The 22,865-nt window shown below is 38.3% G+C and overlaps 1 protein-coding gene across 1 annotated transcript in view; it reads right to left on the minus strand.

The window, feature by feature from the left end:
• ANKRD42 (ankyrin repeat domain 42) overlaps positions 1-22,865 on the minus strand; it is a 65,809-nt gene that overhangs the window by 34,998 nt on the left and 7,946 nt on the right. Inside the window, exons 3-6 of the mRNA XM_073809431.1 lie at positions 18,370-18,477; positions 15,288-15,407; positions 14,296-14,431; positions 10,038-10,238 (exon numbers count right to left, since the gene is read on the minus strand). Of these exons, the coding sequence (XP_073665532.1) occupies positions 10,038-10,238; positions 14,296-14,431; positions 15,288-15,407; positions 18,370-18,477 (565 nt within the window). The remainder of the gene's footprint in view (positions 1-10,037; positions 10,239-14,295; positions 14,432-15,287; positions 15,408-18,369; positions 18,478-22,865) is intronic.

Here is a 22,865-nt window from a genome sequence, read left to right on the forward strand (position 1 = left end):
CCCGTGCAGCAACGAAGACCCAATGCAACCAAAAATAAAATAAATAAATTTATTTTAAAAAAAAAAAGAGAGACACGAGAGCTTGCTTCCTCTCTTTCAAAAAAAAAAAAACACTTTGTAGTACTGGCAAAGAGACCTACCAATAAGACAGAATTCATAAACAAAATATGCATCCATACAATGGAATACTATTCAGCAATAAAGAGTAACGAATTTCTAATATACACAACACAAATGAATCTCAAAAGATTAGAGAAACCCATTAGAAATCCATTTCCATTAGAAAACCCAAACTAATCTATAGTGACAGAAAACAAATCAGTGGCTGTGTGCGGCCAGGGTGAAAAGAGGGATGAACTACAAGAGGGTATGAAAAAACATTTGAGATGAACTGCATACTTTAAATAAATACAGTTTATTTTATGTAAATCATACTTTAATAAAGTTGCTTTTTTTAAACAAGGGTATCATTTGTGAAAAAACAAGCCACAGTGTGAGAGAAAATATCTATATCAGATAAAATTAATAAATGATTGGTATCAGAACTATATAAAACAGCTCAAATTATTTAGAAAAGGACAAAGAACACAATTTTACAGGCAATTCAATAGAAAACTAGAATAGCCAATAACTTTACTAAACAATGTTCAGCCTCATTAGTAATCAAAAAAATGCAAATAAAAACACAAGTTAAACCTCTTCATACCCAACTAAGTGGCAAAAATTTTTACGTCTGACAATACTGAATATTGTTTCTCTAAATTCTCACCAAACATTGCTGATGAGAGTGTAAATTACTACAACCACTCTGATAAAGAATGCAGCATTTATAACTATTTATACTGAAAATGGGCATATCCCAACAAGCAAAACCTAAAGTAGAGCTTCCCAACTATTTACCAAGGCAGTGCTCTTAACTCTCAATCTTCAGAGAAGATAGGCAGTACCTCAAGAAGCCTCATCCAACAGTACCAGTATGCCACACAAATATCATTTTCTATGTGGGCAAAGTGTGAAAAGGGTAGGGAAGCACTTCTCTAAAGAACATCCTGGGGCTTCCCTGGTGGCGCAGTGGTTGAGAGTCTGCCTGCCGATGTAGGGGACATGGGTTCGTGCCTCGGTCCAGGAAGATCCCACATGCCGCAGAGCGGCTGGGCCCGTGAGCCATGGCCACTGAGCCTGCGCGTCTGGAGCCTGTGCTCCGCAACAGGAGAGGCCACAATAGTGAGGCCCACGCACCACAAAAAAAAACAAAAAAAACACAAACAAAAAAAAATCCTGTGCATGTAAACAAGGACACATACAAGAATATCAATTACCACCATGATTGTAATTCTGAAAACTGTAAACAATCTAAACGTCAAATCGGAGAATGGATAAACAGTGTTTTATTAAATGCAATACCACAAACAATTTAAAAGAATAAACTAGAATACATCTATCTGTCTAATAAACCTCAAAAATCATAACATTTTGTGAAAAAAGAAAGTTAGAGAGAAGTATACATTACTATTTCATGCCATTTTTATAAAGTTTTAAAAGAAGTTTCAAAGACTTCTAGTTGTCCACTAAAATCCCCTTCCTTCCACAGTAACAAGAGCTGCATCTGAGCTGAGGCCTCTCAGCTGGGTACTAAATTATCCAGGCTTCCTTGCAGCTGGGTGTGGCCATGTGACTAAACTCTTGCCAATAGAATGTTAGCAAAAGTGATGACTGCAAATTAGACCTTAAAAATCCTAGCTTAGGGCTTCCCTGGTGGCGAAGTGGTTGAGAATAGGCCTGCCGATGCAGGGGACACAGGTTCGTGCCCCGGTCCGGGAAGATCCCACATGCCACGGAGTGGCTGGGCCCGTGAGCCATGGCTGCTGAGCCTGCGCGTCCGGAGTCTGTGCTCCGCAAGGGGAGAGGCCGCAACAGTGAGAGGCCTGCGTACCGCAAAAAAAAAAAAAAAAAAAAATCCTAGCTTATACTCTTGTTCTCTCCCCACCTCCTGCTGGATTAGCAACAACTAGAGAGAGCTAGTTAGGAAGATAACAGGTCCCTGAATGACTACATAGAACAGATGCACTCTCCAACCAGGGCTATTATATAAAAGAAATAAACTTCTATATAATTTAAGCTGCTGAATTTTAGGATTTCTTATTAGATATAACAGTTTAGTCTGTTAAACTAAAAATACACAAAATGATACTGCAAATTTTTGTGAGTATATATATACTAAATATAAAACCATAGAATGGAATTATAAATCCAAAATAATGGTTACCTCTGAGGGAGAAAAGGAAATGAATGGTATTAGGGAGAGAGAACCAGGAAGCTTCAAGTGTATCTTATCTATAATATTTTATTCTTAAATCTAGTGGTATAAAGAGTGTTCACTGAAGACTCTCAAGATGGCAGAGGAGTAAGATATGGAGATCACCTTCCTCCCCACAAATACATCAAAAATACATCTACATGTGGAACAGCTCCTACAGAACACCTACTGAACTCTGGCAGAAGACCTCAGACTTCCTAAAAGGCAAGACACTCCCCACGTACGTGGGTAGGGCAAAAGAAAAAACAGAGACAAAAGAATAGGGACGGGACCTGCACCAGTGGGAGGGAGCTGTGAAGGAGGAAAAGTTTCCACACACCAGGAGGCCCCTTCACTGGCGGAGACGGGGGGTGGGTGGGGAGGAAGCTTCGGAGCCACGGAGGAAAGCACAGCAACAGGGGTGTGGAGGGCAAAGTGGAGAGATTCCTGCACAGAGGATCGGTGCTGACCAGCACTCACCAGCCCGAGAGGCTTGTCTGCTCACCCGCCGGGGCAGGTGGGGGCTGGGAGCTGAGGCTCCGGCTTTGGTCAGATCCCAGGGAGAGGCCTGGGGTTGGCTGCGTGAACACTGCCTGAAGGGGGCTAGTGCTCCACAGCTAGCCAGGAGGGAGTCCAGGAAAAAGCCTGGACTTGCCTAAGAGGCAAGAGACCATTGTTTTGGGGTGCGCGAGGAGAGGGGATTCAGAGCACCACCAAAACGAGCTCCAGAGACGGGCGCAAGCCGTGTCTATCAGAGCAGACACCAGAGATGGGCATAAAACGCTAAGGCTGCTGCTGCAGCCACCAAGATGCCTGCGTGCAAGCACAGGTCACTATCCACAGCTTCCCTCCCGGGAGCCTGTGCAGCCCGCTACTGCCAGGGTCCTCTGATCCAGGGACAACTTCCCTGGGATAACACACTGCAACGTCACGCCAGCCTCTGCAGCAGCAGACTCGCCCTGCATTCCCCTCCCTCTCCCTGGCCTGAGTGAGCCAGAGCCCCCTAATCAGTGGCACCTTTAACCCCCTCCTGTCTGGGTGGGGAACAGATGCCCTCAGGCGACCTATACACAGAGGCAGGGCCAAATCCAAAGCTGAACCCCAGGAGCTGTGCCAACAAAGAGAAAGTGAAATTTCTCCCAGCAGCCTCAGGAGCAGTGGATTAAATCTCCACAATCAACGTCATGTACCCTGCATCTGTGGAATACCTGAATAAACAACGAATTATCCCAAAATTGAGACGGTGGACTTTGGGAACAACTGTAGACTTGGGGTGTGCTTTCTGCAACTAATTTCTTTCTGGTTTTATGTTTATCTTAGTTTAGTATTTAGAGCTTATTATTACTGGTAGATTTGTTTACTGATTTGATTGCTCTCTTTTTTTAATATATATATATTTTATTTTCCCTTTTTCTCTTTTTGTGAGTGTGTATGTGTATGCTTCTTCATGTGATTTTGTCTGTATAGCTTTCTGCCATTAGTCCTAGGGTTCTGTCTGTCCCTTTTTTTTTTGGTATAGTTTTTAGCGCTTCTTATCATTGGTGGATTTGTTTTTTCGTTTCTTTCGTTTTTTGTTTTCCATTCTTCCTTTCCTTTTTATTTATTTATTTTACTTCTTAATTTTTTATTAATAATAATATTTTATATTTTTTAAAATAAATTTATTTATTTACTTTTCTTTCTTTCTTTTTCTCCCTTTTCTTCTGAGCTGTGTGGTTCACAGGGTCTTGGTGCTCCAGCCGGGTGTCAGGCCTGAGCCTCTGAGGTGGGAGAGCCAAGTTCAGGACACTGGTCCACCAGAGACCTCCCGGCCCCAAGTAATATCAAACAGCAAAAGCTCTCCCAGAGATCTCCATCTCAACGCTAAGACCCAGCTCCACTCAACAACCAGCAAGCTACAGTGGTGGACATCTTATGCCAAAAAACTAGCAAGACAGGAACACAACCCCACCCATTAGCAGAGAGGCTGCCTAAAATCATAATAAGGTCATAGACACCCCAAAACACACCACCAGAAGCAGTCCTGCCCACCAGAAAGACAAGATCCAGTCCGACCCACTAGAACACAGGCACCAGACCCCTCCACCAGGAAGCCTACATAACCCACTGAACCAACCTCACCCACTAGGGGCAGACACCAAAAACAACAGGAACTACGAACCTGCAGCCTGTGAAAAGGAGACCCCAAACATAGTAAGTTAAACAAAATGAGAAGACAGAGAAATATGCAGCAGATGAAGGAGCAAGGTAAAAACCCACCAAACCAAACAAATGAAGAGGAAATAGGTAGCCTACCTGAAAAAGAATTCAGAGTAATGACAGTAAAGATGATGTAAAATCTTGGAAATAGAATGGAGAAAATATGAGAAACGTTTAACAAGGACCTAGAAGAACTAAAGAGCAAACAAACAATGATGAACAACACAATAAATGAAATTAAAAATTCTCTAGAAGGAATCAATAGCAGAATAACTGAGGCACAAGAACAGATAAGTGACCTGGAAGATAAAATAGTGGAAATAACTACCGCAGAGCAGAATAAAGAAAAAAGAATGAAAAGAATTGAGGACAGTCTCAGAGACCTCCGGGACAACATTAAACGCATCAACATTCAAATTACAGGGGTCCCAGAAGAAGAAGAGAAAAAAAAAGGGACTGCGAAAATATTTGAGGAGATTATAGTTGTATAGTTGAAAACTTCCCTAATATGGGAAAGGAAAGAGTGAATGGAGTCCAGGAAGCGCAGAGTCCCATACAGGATAAATCCAAGGAGAAACATGCCAAGACACATATGCCCAAGACACATATTAATCAAACTATCAGAAATTAAATACAAAGAAAAAATATTAAAAGCAGCAAGGCAAAAGCAACAAATAACATACAAGGGAATCCCCAGAAGGTTAACAGCTGATCTTTCAGCAGCCACTCTGCAAGCCAGAAGGGAGTGGCAGGACATACTTGAAGTGATGAAAGGGAAAAATACGCAGCAAGGATCTCATTCAGATTCAACGGAGAAATTAAAACCTTTACAGACAAGCAAAATCTAAGAATTCAGTACCACCAAACCAGCTTTACAACAAATGCTAAAGAAACTTCTCTAGGCAGGAAACACAAAAGAAGGAAAAGACTTACAATAACAAACCCAAAACAATTAAGAAAATGGTAACAGGAACATACATATCAATAACTACCATAAATGTAAATGGATTAAATGTTCCAACCAAAAGACATAGACTGGCTGAATGGATACAAAAACAAGACCCATATATATGGTGTCTACAAGAGACCCACTTCAGACCTAGGGACACATACAGACTGAAAGTGAGGGGATGTAAAAAGATATTCCATGCAAATGGAAATCAAAAGAAAGCTGGAGTAGCAACTCTCATATCAGACAAAATAGACTTTAAGATAAAGACTATTACAAGAGACAAAGAAGGACACTTCATAATGATCAAGGAATCAATCCAAGAAGGTATAACAACTGTAAATATTTATGCACCCAACATAGGGGCACCTCAATACATAAGGGAAATGCTACCAGCCATAAAAGGGGAAATTGACAGTAACACAATCATAATAGGGGACTTTAACACCCCACTTTCACCAATGGACAGATCAACCAAAATGAAAATAAATAAGGAAACACAAGCTTTAAATGATACATTAAACAAGATGGACTTAATTGATATTTATAGGACATTCCATCCAAAAATAACAGAATACACTTTCTTCTCAAGTGCTCATGGCACATTCTCCAGGATAAGTCATATCTTGGGTCACAAATCAAGCCTTGGTAAATATAAGTAAACGGAAATTGTAACAAGTATCTTTTCCAACCACAATGCTATGAGACTAAATATCAATTACAGGAAAAGATCTGTAAAAAATACAAAAACATGGAGGCTAAACAATACACTACTTAAAAACGAAGAGATCACTGAAGAAATCAAAGAAGAAATCAAAAAACACTTAGAAACAAATGACAATGAAAACATGATGACCCAAAACCTATGGGGTGTAGCAAAAGCAGTTCTAAGAGGGAAGTTTATGCAATACAATCCTACCTCAAGAAACAAGAAAAATCTCAAATAAACAACCTAACCTTACACCTAAAGCAATTAGAGAAAGAAGAACAAAAAAACCCCACAGTTAGCAGAAGGAAAGAAATCATAAAGATCAGATCAGAAATAAATGAAAAAGAAATGAAGGAAACAACAGCAAAGATCAATAAAATTAAAAGCTGGTTCTTAGAGAAGATAAACAAAACAGATAAACCATTAGCCAGACTCATAAAGAAAAATAGGGAGAAGACTCAAATCAATATACTTAGAAATGAAAAAGGAGAAATAACAACTGACACTGCAGAAATACAAAGGACCATAAGAGATTACTACAAGCAACTATAAGCCAGTAAAATCGACAACCTGGAAGAAATGGACAAATTCTAAGAAAAGCACAACCCTCTGACACTGAACCAGGAAGAAACAGAAAACAAACAGACCAATCATAAGCACTAAAATCGAAACTATGATAAAAAATCTTCCAACAGGGCTTCCCTGGTGGCGCAGTGGTTGAGAGTCCGCCTGCCGATGCAGGGGACATGGGTTCGTGCCCCAGTCCAGGAAGATCCCACATGCCGCGGAGTGGCTGGGCCCGTGAGCCATGGCTGCTGAGCCTGCACGTCTGGAGCCTGTGCTCCGCAATGGGAGAGGCCACAACAGTGAGAGGCCTGCGTACCTCCAAAAAAAAAAAAAAAATCTCCCAACAAACAAAAGCCCAGGACCAGATGGCTTCACAGGTGAATTCTATCAAACATTTAGAGAAGAGCTAACACCTATCCTTCTCAAACTCTTCCAAAATATACCACAGGGAGGTACACTCCCAAACTCATTCTACGAGACCACCATCACCCTCATACCAAAACCAGACAAAGATGTCACAAAGAAAGAAAACTACAGGCCAATATCACTGATGAACATAGATGGAAAAATCCTCAACAAAATACTAGCCAACAGAATCCAACAACACATTAAAAGGATCATACACCATGATCAAGTGGGGTTTATCCCAGAAATGCCAGGATTCTTCAATATATGCAAATCAATCAATGTGATAAACCATATTAACAAACTGAAGGATATAAACCATATGATCATCTCAGTAGATGCAGAGAAAGCTTTCGACAAAATTCAACACCCATTTATGATAAAAACCCTCCAGAAAGTAGGCACAGACAGAACTTACCTCAACATAATAAAGGTCATATATGACAAACCCACAGCCAACATCATCCTCAATGGTGAAAAACTGAAAACATTTCCACTAAGATCAGGAACAAGAAAAGGTTGCCCACTCACACCACTATTATTCAACATAGTTTTGGAAGTTTTAGCCACAGCAATCAGAGAAGAAAAAGAAATAAAAGGAATCCAAATTGGAAAAGAAGTAAAACTGTCACTGTTTGCAGATGACATGATACTATACGTAGAGAATCCTAAAGATGCTACCAGAAAACTACTAGAGCTAATCAATGAATTTGGTAAAGTAGCAGGATACAAAATTAAACCACAGAAATCTCTTGCATTCCTATACAGTAATGACAAAAAATCTTAAAGAGAAACTAAGGAAACACTCCCATTTACCACAACAAAAAGAATGAAATACCTAGGAATAAACCTACCTAACGAGATAAAAGACCTGTATGCAGAAAACTATAAGGCAATGATGAAAGAAATTAAAGATGGCACAAACAGATGGAGAGATATACCATGTTCTTGGATTGGAAGAATCAACATTGTCAAATGACTATACTACCCAAAGCAATCTACAGATTCAATGCAATCCCTATCAAACTACCAATGGCATTTTTCACAGAACTAGAACAAAAAATCTCACAATTTGTATGGAAACACAAAAGACCCCAAAGAGCCAAAGCAATCTTGAGAAAGAAAAATGGAGCTGAAGGAATCAGGCTCCCAGACTTCAGACTATACTACAAAGCTACAGTAATCAAGACAGCATGGTACTGGCACAAAAAGAAAACTATGTATCAGTGGAACAGGATAGAAAGCCCAGAGATAAACCCACGCACATATGGGCACCTTATCTTTGATAAAGGCGGCAAGAATATACAATGGAGAAAAGACAGCCTCTTCAATAAGTAGTGCTGGGAAAACTCGACAGCTACATGCAAAAGAATGATATTAGAACACTCCCTAACACCATACACAAAAATAAACTCAAAATGGATTAAAGACCTAAATATAAGGCCAGATACTATACAACTCTTAGAGGAAAACATAGGCAGAATACTCTATGACGTAAATCACAGCAAGATCCTTTTTGACTCACCTCCTAGAGAAATGGAAATAAAAACAAAACTAAACAAATGGGACCTAATGAAACTTAAAAGCTTTTGCACAGCAAAGGAGACCATAAACAAGACGAAAGACAACCCTCAGAATGGGAGAAAATATTTGCAAACAAAGCAACTGACAAAGGATTAATCTCCAAAATTTATAAGCAGCTCATGCAGCTCAATATCAAAAAACCAAACAACCCAATCCAAAAATGGGCAGAAGACCTAAACAGACATTTCTCCAAAGAAGATATACAGATTGCCAACGAACACATGAAAGGATGCTCAACATCACTAATCATTAGAGAAATGCAAATCAAAACTACAATGAGGTATCACCTCACACCAGTCAGAATGGCCATCATCAAAAAATCTACAAACAATAAATGCTGGAGAGGGTGTGGAGAAAAGGGAACCCTCTTGCACTGCTGGTGGGAATGTAAATTGATACAGCCACTATGGAGAACAGTATGGAGGTTCCTTATAAAACTAAAAATAGAACTACCATACGACCCAGCAATCCCACTACTGGGCATATACCCTGAGAAAACCGTAATTCAAAATGTGTCATGTACCACAATGTTCATTGCAGCACTATTTACAATAGCCAGGACATGGAAGCAACCTAAGTGCCCGTCGACAGATGAATGGATAAAGAAGATGTGGCACATATATACAATGGAATATTACTCAGCCATAAAAAGAAATGAAATTGAGTTATTTGTAGTGAGGTGGATGGACCTAGAGACTGTCATACAGAGTGAAGTAAGTCAGAAAGAGAAAAACAAATAGCGTATGCTAACACATATATATGTAACCTAAAAAAAAAATGGTTCTGAAGAATCTAGGGGCAGGACAGGAATAAAGACACAGACATAGAGAACAGCCTTGAGGACACGGGGAGGGGTAAGGGTAAGCTGGGACGAAGTAAGAGAGTGGCATGGACATATATACACTACCAAATGTAAAACAGATAGCTAGTGGGAATCAGCCGCATAGCACAGGAAGATCAGCTCGCTGCTTTGTGTCCACCTACAGGGGTGGGATAGGGAGGGTGGGAGGGAGACGCAAAAGGGAGGGGATATGGGGATATATGTATATGTATAGCTGATTCAATTTGTTATAATGCAGAAACTAACACACCATTGTAAAGCAATTATACTCCAATAAAGATGTTAAAAAAAAAGAAGTGTTCATTATATTACATTAATCTCTCTATATTTCTGCTTAAAATATTTCATATAAAGAAGAGAATCTGGATGAATGTGTGGACAATGATACATAACATATTTTAATATAACATGTCTTATAACTCCTTTCTTTTCCTCCTCCATTTATTCTACTTATTAAATGCTAAAACACTTCAGGTTTATTACTTACTTTCTTGATCTTTTGGATCATTTCCTTCATACTCAGCCCCCTGGATAAACTGTAAAATGTTCTGCTTAAAGAACCTCTGGGCTAGGTCCAATACATTTTCTCCATTATCATTGAAGGCTTTCAAAGCTTGGGAGGCACTGCTCATTCTACTGAGTAGGAATTTAAAACAGTGAAGGTGGCCTTCCATGGCTGCTAAGTGAACTATAGGTGAGAGAAAAAATAATAATAATTTAATTTTAAATTGACAATAAAATATCTTGAAAAAAGAAACAACACATTAACTCTAAACCTCCTAGGGAGACAACTATCCCTATCCTATATAACAGAGATGTACTCTGGATGCAAGGATAACAGACCATTTTTCCAGCTTACATGTCCTTACTCAGTCAGCCTTCTAGTCAAGCCACAGCAGTAGATTAAATGGTTGAATAGCTACACTTACTGTGAATGTAGAGAGGCCAAGTGAGGGTCACCAAAGAGCAGGTCTCAGACAATTCTCTTGGAAAGTGAAATCCCAACTGCGCAGCTTATAATTATATGAAAAAAATGCCTTCTATGTAATATAGGTGCTAGATAGATAAATTTATCTTAATATTTTGGAAAAAAGTGGAAGAAATAAACCAAAATAGTCACTATGCAAATAGGGGTGATGTTATTTTTATCACTATGTATTTTGTCACTTTTTCATAAACATTATTTTTATTATAAACAAGAAGACTAGATCAAAACTGCAGACTAAGCACACACACTATCTCACCATTTCTTCTCTTAAATTCTTGAAAATAATAGAAAGATATTTTTTAAAGCCATAAAGGACAAGAAAAACAGACAAGAACACCACGAACAGACAAGAAATGTTAAGGAATCCCTGAAAGAATATATCAATATAATGAATCAGATTGAGGGACAGCCATAACCCAAAAGCTGCAAAAAACAGGAATGGTTCTGGGGTATTACAAGCTTAGAGGCAATGATCACAAAGAACAAGAGAGCCTTTACACCTCTTGAGAAGTGACTATTTGGGAAAGACTCCAATTTGTATACAAATCTTGGCTCTGGAGAAGTAGGGCAGTGCCCAAGTCACCAGTAAAACTCAGGAGAATCAATTAAGTAACAATGTCCACAAGTAGTTAGCACATGACAGTGTACACTTTCTCAGCTGAACCTTCCACTAAAAAACTCCCTCTGAAAGTTCAGACTCCTCTAACTGCTTACTCATCATATACATGAAATGTATCATAGGCATTTCAAACTTAACAGGTCAAAAACTGAACTCCTTACCCTTTTTGCATACATATTCCTTACACAGCTTTCTCCATCTCAGTTAATGGAAATGCTCTCCTTTCCATGAAGGTCAAGCCAAAAACCCTGGAGCCATCCTTGACTCCCATTTCTGTCACTCCCCACATCTAATCAATCAGCAAATCTTACTGGCTCTATCTGTAAAAGATACACAGACCCCAATTACTTCTCATTATCTAGTCCAACCAAACAGTAACCTAAATTATTGCATCAAGCTCCTAACCACTCACGCCCACACCCTCACTACAATCTAGTATTATAAACACAGTAGCCAAAATGATGGTTTTAAACATAGATCATGTCACTCCCACGCTCAAAATGCTTCAATGGCTCTTGTTACCTCTCTGACCTCATCATCTATTACACCCTCACTTCTGTTCCAACCACACTGACTTGCTGTTACTCAAATACGCAAGGCATGACCCTGCCTCAGGAGCTTTACACATTGCTGTTACATCTTCCTAAAATGTTCGTCCCCCAGGATATCAAGACTTGCTCCCTCAACTCCAAGTCTTCACCCAAATGTCACCTCTTCAGTGAAGGCTTCCCTGACTACCCTATTTCAAACTTCATCCCCTGTAACACTCTACTCCCCTTTGCTATTTAATCTAAACACATATCCCTATTTAATACAATATATATTCTGTTAATTCATTTTTATTATTGTCTGTCTCCCACCTCACCACACACAAAGGCAGAGACTTTTGTCTGTTTTATTTGCAGTGATATCCCCAGCACCTAGGGACTGACACACAGATGCTTAATAAATTTTGAATTAATAATTTTTAACAGAGAGGTCTGAATATAAGCAGTCTAGTCCTGAGGCCACATTCTTAACCTCTACCTTATACTATTAAAAAATATACTACACATGGTTATAAAATAATTATACATGTTTAAGGAAATAAAAGTTGATTTTTTTTTCAATGAGCGGGCAACAAGAGACTAACAAAGTGATCAGGCAAATTCAATAAAGAACTAAATAAAAATGAAATTCCCCCCTACCTTGTATTGAAGAAAAGTCAATTCCAGGTGGAAATGTGAAAATAAAATTCCTAGAAGATAATATAAAAGAATGTCTTCATGAAATGAAGACTTTCTGAATCCTGTTAAAAAAAGTCTTTCCTTACTTTTTTTTCACAGGATTCAGAAAGTACTAACCATAAAGGAAGAGCTTATTAAACTGGACTACAGTAAAATGAAAACTTCTGTTCATCAAAAGATATCTTAAAAGAATGAAAAGGCAAGACAATAGAATGGAAAGGATACTTAAAAGGAAAAGATATTTGCAACACATGTAAGTGACAAAGAGCTTGTGGTTAGAATATATAAAGAACCCCTACAACTCAATTAGAAAAAAAGAGGAACAACTCAATAAAAAAAAAAAAAAAAAATGCAGGGCTTCCCTGGTGACGCAGTGGTTGACAGTCCGCCTGCCGACGCAGGGGACATGGGTTCGTGCCCTGGTCCGGGAAGATCCCACATGCCGCGGAGCGGCTGGGCCCATGAGCCATGGCCGCTGAGCCTGCGCGTCCGGAGCCTGTGCTCCACAGCAGAAGAGGCCACAACAGTGACAGGCCCGCGTATAGTTAAAAAAAAAAAAAGTGCAGAAGCTTCAAACTGGTATTTCACAGAAGAAAATAACTAAACAGCCATTAATCATATGAAATGATGTTCTACATCTCTAGTCATCAGAGAAAATTCAAATTACAACCACAATGAGATATTACTATACACTCAAAAGAATGACAAAAACTAAAAAAACTGATAGTGTCAAGTGCTGATGAGAAAGTGGAGTAACTGAAAGCCTTAAACACTGCCTGTGGGTGTATAAATTGATAACAACCACTTTGGAAAGTCAAAAGAAGCCACACACAAACGGACACCAGTGTATTATTTTATTCCATGGAGTTCAGAAAAAAAACAATACTAATTTTTATGTTGGAAGTCAAGGTAGTGATTAACTTTGGAAGTTGGCAGTAACTAGAAAGAGGACACAAAGGAGACTACCCCGTTTCTTGATTTAGCTGATGGTCACAGAGAAGTGTTCACTTGTGAAAATTTAGTGAGCTGTGCATCTGAATTGGGCGTTTTTCTGTATGTATATGTCAAAAATAAAATTTTTTTTAAAAAGACTGAGAGTAAAAGAGTTACTTCCAGATACACAAAAATCGAGAGGGTCATACCAACAAACCTTCACTAAATGAACACTAAAGGATGTCCTTCAGAAAGAAGCAAAATGATCCAAGATAGCAGTGTCAAGGGATGGAAGATGAGGGCAGGGAGGAAAGTCAGAGCCAAATTATGAAGGCCCAGCATGCCAAGCTAAGTAATCAGAGATCCACTGGGATCTAGGGAGTTTTTAATAATCAAAGTGATTATTTTGCCTGGACTTCCCCTTCATTTGTTTGCTACCTAAGATTCCTTTAAGACATAGTTCAAGTATTGTTTCAGTAACCAATCTCACTGTGGTCTAACTCTCTTCCGAACTTCTACAGCACCTCTTAGAAGAAGACAGGGTACTTAAGAGTATAGGTCTCAGCTGGCTAGTTGACCGCAGGCTAGACAACTGCAATTAGCAAATTAACTCAAATACACTAGTGTCCACTATCTGTACTATTACTTTTTTAAGTAATCTGTGGGGAAGAGACATATGAAGTTAAAAAACAATAACACTAGAGAGTAGATGAGGGAAACAGCTGGTGGGAAGAGTAAATCCAAGTTTAATTTTGGATATTTCTCTTTTGCTAATATGGTTCCAGAAAAAAAAATCAGTCACATGATGGGTACATAACATAGACATAATATAAGATAAAAAATGTTCATGTCAACATATTTACTACTTTAGTTTTGTTAGGAAATATCAGAATGATGACAGTTCAAATTTCTTAAACATGATCAAACATTGTTAAAGTTTACATTAATAGAAAAACAAAATATTTGCTTTTGCGAATACCTGGAAGGTTTCCATTGTAGTCCACATCTTCTATGCTACATCCCCATTTAATGAGAAGTTGCAGACAGCCAAGCCGCCCATGAAAAGCTGCATAATGCACAGGTTTCCACTCTCTCTTATCAGTCACGCTGGGATCCTAGAGGTAACATTCACAAGGACTCAGTTCCTTTATGTTTTGTAGGGGAAACACTAAGTCTAGCAGCTTAATTCTGCAAATGAGAATTGGAGGCTGTCCTTAAAACTATACGGCAAACACTAAATATCATAGAAATATTTACTGCAACCACTGATTTGAACATATGAGCTAATAATATACAAATGAAATTATAAAGTCTTTTAAAAAAGAACATAACTAGCCACATAAAAATCGGTTCTTTTTAAAAAGGAACTTAACTAGTCATTTTACTGGTCACAAGTTCCTGACCAATAAAATGAAAGAGATGGATTCAAATGATCAAATATTATCCTTGGGAGCATAACCAAAGAGTTAATGAAAAAATATTTAACTCTTATAAGAAGTTACTTTTTACAGCCACTGGGTAATATTAAAAATAAATATCACAATAAATGAAATTTCTGGAGATATAAATCACTTTCTAAATTAGTGTATGAAATAAGAGTTACCAAAGAAACAGGTAAACACACAGCAAGTCAGAAAGATTTACAATCCCTGGTTAAGATGTGTCTGGAAGCTTCAGAATCTTCCCTGTTAAACTCTGAACTAACATGAAGAATTCATAGCCTCTGAAATATTTTGTACCATTAAGCTGTTTTTGTTGTTGTTGTTGATGATTTATCTAAATTATTGCTCCCATGTTTAAAGATAGAAAAGCTAAAGAGAGAGATCAAATTACTTCCTCAAAGTCACATAAGGGATTTACAAAGTCAGGAAGAGATAACCAGACTACCAAATGTTAGTCCATATGATATGGACTGTATGGACTATAGTCCATATCATTATACATTCTCACTTATTAACAGGAATCCCTCACCACTCCACTTCGGAGCATTATTTGTAAAGTGAAAGAATGTCCGTGTGTTGTCGCAAGGTGTAAAGGAGTGCATCCACGATCATCTTGAGCTGCCAGATTAGCTCCATTAATTATAAGAGTCTGAAAGTAGAGACATAAGAATGAGTTTATATGAAGATAGATGTTAAATCATAAATGCAGATGCAGATTATTTAAAGGCAAGGAATTTGTTAACCTATAGCTAAGCTATTATGTAAATTCTTACATGTGTGCTACACACAAAGTGTGAGAAATTCTTAGCTAGTCCTAAGAAAATGCTTGAGACCCTTTTTAACATTGCCTAGGAGACATGTATACCCAATTTCACATTCTGATTTGAGCATGTACATACAATTTATAAAACAAACTTTTCATGAGCACAGATTAACAACCACTAAGTTAAATAATTTAATGCTAAGCTAATAAAATTGAAATTTAAACTTCCTCTATTTCAAAAGCAGAATCTTTTATTAACTGGGTTTTGAATACAATAAAAGGATTTCATTACTAAAGTAACCAGTTCTAAGCTCCAAATCAAAATTCTAACGGCATCTGAGGAGATTCCATCTGAATTTACAATTGGCCCAATTTCTGTATATGGGTTATATCATATACACAACACACCCCTTTATATAATATACAGAGTAATTGGTTTAAAAAATTATTAGCAAATATTTTTCAGTTTTATCTCCCTCAGACTTTTTTTCTTTTAACCAGGCTATATTTACCAGCATCTCAGCAAAAGTTTACTTAGTCATAATTCCTACCAAGAGTTTTAGGAAGAACAGTATCCATGATTTTGCCTGACTCCCATTAACAAACTAGTCAATAATCATCACAAACCATATACTGAGTGCTTACTATGTCACTACAAAGAATATGAAGATATATCAACTTAGGGAATTAGGACACATGTAGAGACAAAGACAATCAACTATACAAAGCAGTCCTTGGTAAGTAACAACTACAAAGTATAGTACCCCAAAGCATCACAAAAGCTCTAAGAATGAAGAGATCACTTTGGGGAACAGAAGGACAATCAAGGGAGAGGGAGTGGGTTAAACTAATGCTTAGAGGAAGGAAAGCAACAAGTAAAGCTTCATTTGACCCTGATATCCCCTTAAGTTACTATTGTATTTGCTCCTTTCTTTCACTGCCTACTTTTCAAATACCTCAATGCCTCGACTTCAAATCCACCTGCAAATTGGGTGCTGTCCCTATCACGGCATAGAAATATAGCCAACCTCTCCCTATAGAGAGTTCGCTAGTTCAATGGCATTTCCTTAAGTGCTATTCCCCTTAGTTTTATTCTGTAAGTGATACTCTGCCTGACTTCAACTTCTTCCTTCATTTGCACAACGCTAATGGGTCCTGACTCTCTATCTCTCTTTCTCCTCTGAACTCCTTACTCATTTCGCTGCTTCCTCCCATCCCTACTAGTAACATTTTTCACCATTCAATCCTCAGTACTCTGTACTCTTCTCTAAGCTTTATTACTCCTGAAATCTTTGTCACCAGTGTCCTTTTCAACTGCCCTGTCCTTCGGCACCCGAATGACCTATAGGCACCTTAAACTCAACATGGGCCAAAGTTGAACTCAACATCCTTCCTCCCGAACCTCCCCTGCCTTTCAGATGTCCCTATCTATAGTGCCATAATTATCTGTCGTTCTGACTCAAAACCTTACAGTCTCACTACTTTGCCAATGCCTGCTATGCAAGATGTTTTAAATAATTTTCTTTGTTTCCCACTGCCACCAACTAATCTCACCCTCTATGGTTAGTGATAATATCAAAAGTCTCTGATTATTTTGCTTCCAAACACCCTCTTCATCCTACATAATCCTGGATACATCTTGCTAGAATAATTTCCTGAAATATTGTTTTCATTACTACATTCCCCTGTTAATGTCTATGTGCATGTGTGTGTATGTATGTATGTGTGTGTATATACATATATATACACACATATACATGTGTATAGTATACATATAAAATTCTCTTTCCTATACAAATGAATCTTTATTCTATTCCTAAGACATTTTACAAGTCTGGTTTTATCTAAACTTAGTTCAGAACAAATCATCTACACTCAGTCAAACTCATATAATGGTATATTCCTTGAACACACTGCATTTTTCCAATTCAAAGATTTCACATAGAATTACGGCATAAAGGTTAATGGGACAAAGTCTGGGTTCAAACCCTGGCTTTGTCACTAACTTAAGCAACAAACTTAACTCTCTGAATCTGTTTCCTAATCTACATGAAGGGAAACTCATAAGATTATTGTATTAAATGAAGTGATGCATGGGAGACGGTGATTGACACATAAAAAGTGCTCAATAAATTAAAATCATTATTTTTATTTGCTCCTGACACCGTCCCTACCTACAATGCTTCTTCACTACTTATCTTTTTAAAATCGACCCATTCTTTTAGGATTAGCTGAAGTTTCATTTCCTCTATTTATGATTCCCTTATCTTCTCTTAAGTTCTACAGTTTTTCTCATCTATACTTTTCATGAGAACCTTACTCAGAGACTGTGATTTGTACTGTTTTGTAACTCACTGAGTAAAGCTACTGTCATTCCCAATAGAATCTCAGGCTTCTTATAGGCAGGGACTGTTTGCTTATATGATTTTGTATTCCTCGAAGCTCCAGTCCATTTCACAACATTGATTAAGTCTATTTACTCTAATAAACTAGATCCTGCCACATATTAATGTATAACTCTGGCCAGGAAATACATTAAATGAGGAATTTTAGGCATGGCAAGCTATAAAGAAGATAATCTGGGCATGACTATGACATCCCTTAAAACAACCCAAACAGATAGCCAACTGCTTTAGAGATAATATAATTTCCGATCTTATACAATCTGTCTGAGTGACAGTTGGTACCAAAATATGAGTCCTGGAATCCAGTAAGTTTTTGTTTAGAACACAGAACTACTAAGTCTATGGGATCAAATTATTAGAATAAAGGCAATAGCCCAACAGAACTATGCTAAAGTAATTAAACTTATTGAATTTTTAAAAAAAGTAACCAAAGTTATTATTACCTGCATGCAAGCATCCTGTCCCCTGATGGCAGCTATGTGAGCTGCTGTCCAACCTCTCACGGTTGCTCGTGAGAGATCAGCTCCATGCCAGAGGAGCCAATGAAGACACTACGTTAAGAAAATACCCATGTTAACCATGTTAGCAGATATTTTTAACATTTTTATATCTTTAAAGTTAGTCTATCATCATGAAATACTACAGCCTGAGAAGCATCATAAGTGAATGAGGGGGCCAGGTATAAGAAAAACAAAAGCACAAGCACAATGATATGGTAACCCACATTTGGCCTTACTGTTGGGTAAACAATATGGAGTGGTAGGAGCTATGGCAAACTGGAGACCACATTCCCTGTCCATAAGGTGAAATACTACTCAATTCTAGCCAGTTTTTGCAGTGAGTGAAATGCTGGTCCATATCTTACGTTTGACCAATACTCTGCAAGCCAAACAAAACACATCTGTGGTCAAATTCACTCAACAGCTGCCAATTTACAATCTCTGCCATAGATCTTTAAATGGGTCCAGAAACTTCTGTATCAGAGAAGACACTGTAATTCTGATGATACTTTCTAAGAAAATAAGTGGCATATTAAACAAAGTGAGGGAGTAAAACACATCTTCATTTAAGATTTTTTTTAATTAACTTAAGTCTCAATATAATTCAGTACTAGAGGTCTGTGCCACATATAGTGTTACTCTCTTTATATATTCAAGTTTGTAGATTCTACCTTAAAGAAGTTTCTTTCTTTATAAAAGAATTGATTGTATCATTGGGATACACTGTCACATCAATCATTGTGATATCATTTTTTGAAAAGGCTAATCATTTAGGTATCATTTGCCTGTCATGGAGATTAATGGCCAATAAAATATGGGGAGGGGTAGAGTTGAACCTCACTAATAATCACAGTAAGTCATTCATTTACTCAACAAATATTTATGGAGAACCAACTATATGCTAACACTGTACAGGTACTGGAGAATAAAACCACTGTAAACATTCGTGTACAAGTTATTTATCTCTCCGGGGTAAATATGCAGAAGTGAGATTTCTGGGACACAGGTAAGTATATGTTGTTTAACTTTATAAGAAACTGCCAAACTGTTTTCCAAAGTGACTGTACCATTTTACATTTCTACCAGCAGTGTATGAGAGTTCTAGTCGCTCCATATCCTTGTCAATACTTGGTATTATCATTTCTCTGGGTTATGTTTTTGTTTTTGTTTTGCCATACTAACCGGTGTGTAGTGACACCTAATTGTGGTTTTAATTTGCATTTCCCTAATGGCTAATGATGTTGAACACTTTTTTCATGTGCTCATTATCATCCACATGTCCTCTTTGAGAAAGTGTCTAATGAAGTCATTTGCCCATTTTTAATTGGGTTGTTTTCTTACTACTGAATTGTAAGAGTCTCATATATTCTGACTACAAGTTCTTAGTCATATTTATGATTTGCAAAGATTCTCTCCAATGTTTTCTTCTAGAAGTTTTAGAAGGTTAAGTTTTACATTTGTTTATCATCTGCTTTCAGTACATTTTTACATATGGTACCAAGTATGAGTTGAGGCTCATTTTCTTACGTATGACTGTCCAACTGTGCCAGCACCATTTAATAAAAATACTATCTGTTCTCCATTAGATTGCCTCTGCATCTTTGTCAAAAATCAACTGACCAATCAGCAGGTCTTCAGAAATGACTAAGTGAGGAGGTTGGTAAATCCTCCCCCAAGAAGCAATGACAAAGCTAGACAAAGTTGTCAAAAACAACCATTTAGGGAATTCCTTGGCAGTCCAGTGGTTAGGTCTCCAAGTTTCCACTGCAGGGGGCACGGGTTTGATCCCTGGTTGGGGAACTAAGATCACACATGCTACGTGGTGTGGCCAAAAAAAAACCATTTAAAGACTCTGGAAGGCATACAACAAAATGAGAAGCATTTATTCAAGAAAAATCTACTGATTCTCAGTTAGAACAGAGAGAGCCCGTGGCAGAGTAGCCTGGGACTACAAGGATCCTTACCCGTAGCATCATGATGCATAAGTTCTACCCAGGTGGACAGCTCCACTGCCCTGCTGGAGGGACTGAAAAGTCCATGCCCAGGCACATTTTCAAAAACAATTCTAATCCTCAGTGACAACAATTTAGGAAAGCCAACATCAGAGCTAGCCTGAAGTCATGATACTTGTTGGGGCAAACAACAAAACTAAAAACCACCTAGAAAATTGACAGAAAAATACAAGAAATGAGACAGCCAAAGTGGGCCTTGCTAAGATTCCACTTATCCCTTGTGATATAAAAAGCTGTGTACATGTACAAAGTCACTCATACTCAGGAAAGACTGAAGAGGTCCCAAGTTGGCTAGACATTCTTGGCTAGACATAAGGCCTTGAAAACACAGGGGAAAAAAAAAAAAAAAAAAAGCCAGGCTGACTTGTAAACTGCTTGGACTTTGGAAACATTCCCCAAACCACACACAGATCTATCAGCAAAAGATGGACTCCTTACTGGCTCAAGGTATTTAGGCACAACCTCTGATTAATCACTGGCTGATCACTAAGCTATGCTGACCCAGGGGTGACCCCTATGAAGCCAGGCTTAAAAATAAAAACAAGAGGGGAATTTCCTGGCAGTCCAGTGGTTAGGATGCCACGCTCCCACTGCAGGGGGCAAGGGTTCGATCCCTGGTCTGGGAAGATCCCACATGCCGTGGAGCAACTAAGCCCCTGTGCCACAGCTACCGAAGCCCCCATGCCTAGAGCCCATGCTCCGCAACAAGAGAAGCCACCGCAATGAGAAGCCGACGCACCGCAACGAAGAATAGCCCCCACTCGCCACAACCAGAGAAAGCCCGTGCGCAGCAACAAAGACCCAACACAGCCTAGAATAAATAAATAAATATTAAATAAAAAGGATATATATATATGTATAACTGAGTCACTTTGCTGTACAGCAGAAATTAACACAACATTGTAGATCAACTATACTTCAATAAAATTTTTTAAAAAAGAATTCTAATATCAAAGTTATTGTGAGGAATAGACAATATACTTTGTCAATACATACCAAAACTCAAGGCACCTAATAAATACTAAGCACTGCAAAAAATAAAAATAAAATGTCCAGTTTTCAAAATGTCCAAACTAAAAAATTATGAGACATACAAAGAAAACAAGAATGTATAACACATACACAGGAATAAAAAGGAATCGATAGAAACCATCTCTGAGGTACTTCCCTGGCGGTCCAGTGGTTAAGACTCCACACTTCCAATGCAGTGGGCACAGGTCCCATCCCTGGTCAGGGAACAAAGATCCCACATGCCATGAGGTGTGGACAAAAAAGAAAAAAAAAGGAAACCATCTCTGAGAGGGCCCAGATGCTCAGCTCAGAAAGACTTCAAAGCAGCTATTACATATAGCTTTAGAGAACTAAAAGAAATTATTTTTTAAAGAATTTATGTTGGGACTTCCCTGTTAGCACAGTGGTTAAAAACCCCCCTGCCAATGCAGGGGGCACCGGTTGGAGCCCTGGTCCAGGAAGATCCCACATGCTGTGGAGCAACTAAGCCTGTGCACCACAACTACTGAGCCCACGTGCCACAACTACTGAAGCCCGCACACCTAGAGCCTGGGCTCTGCAACAAGAGAAGCCACCACAATGAAAAGCCTGCGCACTGCAACAAAGAGTAGCTCCCGCTCGCTGCAACTAGAGAAAGCCCGCATGCAGCAATGAAGACCCAATGCAGCCAAATAAATTAATTAATTTTTTAAAATTTATGTTTAATGAATCAAACAAAAATATGATGACAATGATTCATCAAATAGAAAATAAAGAGACAGAATTTAAAAAAAAAGAAAATTCTGAAGGTGCAAAGTATATCTGAAATAAAAGTTTACTACAGGGGCTCAAAAGCTGATTTCATCTGACAGGAGAAAAAAAATGAAGTCTAACAAAGCACAATTTTCACCAGCTGTTAATTTAGTGATCATTTTATACTACCAACATAGTACCATGAGTCTTAAGAAATTTCAGAAAGGATAACAAAATGTAAAGGTATTAAGGCAGTACTCAAGTAGAGAATTAGGAGATGATCCTCAAATGGGAAAGTAGAAAGTCGCCAAAACCTTTTGATTTAGATTTATTTTTGTTAAAATTTAACAAACATTTCTTGAACAGCTGCTATGCACTATGCTATACAGTAAAAATATAAATTTAATTCAACAAATTCATCAATACAACAAACATTTATTGGGAACCCGCAATGTGACTCTAATATGCCAGACACTATGCTAGATGCTGTGGGAAAAAAGATAAATAAAATCCAAACGGTACCTTCAAAGAGCTCAAAATCTATTGTTTTTATTTTTGTTTTTTTGCGGTACGCGGGCCTCTCACTGTTGTGGCCTCTCCTGTTGCGGAGCACAGGCTCCGGACGCGCAGACTCAGCGGCCATGGCTCACGGGACGAGCCGCTCCGCAGCATGTGGGATCCTCC

This window comes from Tursiops truncatus, chromosome 8, assembly GCF_011762595.2.
Source record: "Tursiops truncatus isolate mTurTru1 chromosome 8, mTurTru1.mat.Y, whole genome shotgun sequence".
Lineage (NCBI taxonomy): Eukaryota > Metazoa > Chordata > Mammalia > Artiodactyla > Delphinidae > Tursiops > Tursiops truncatus.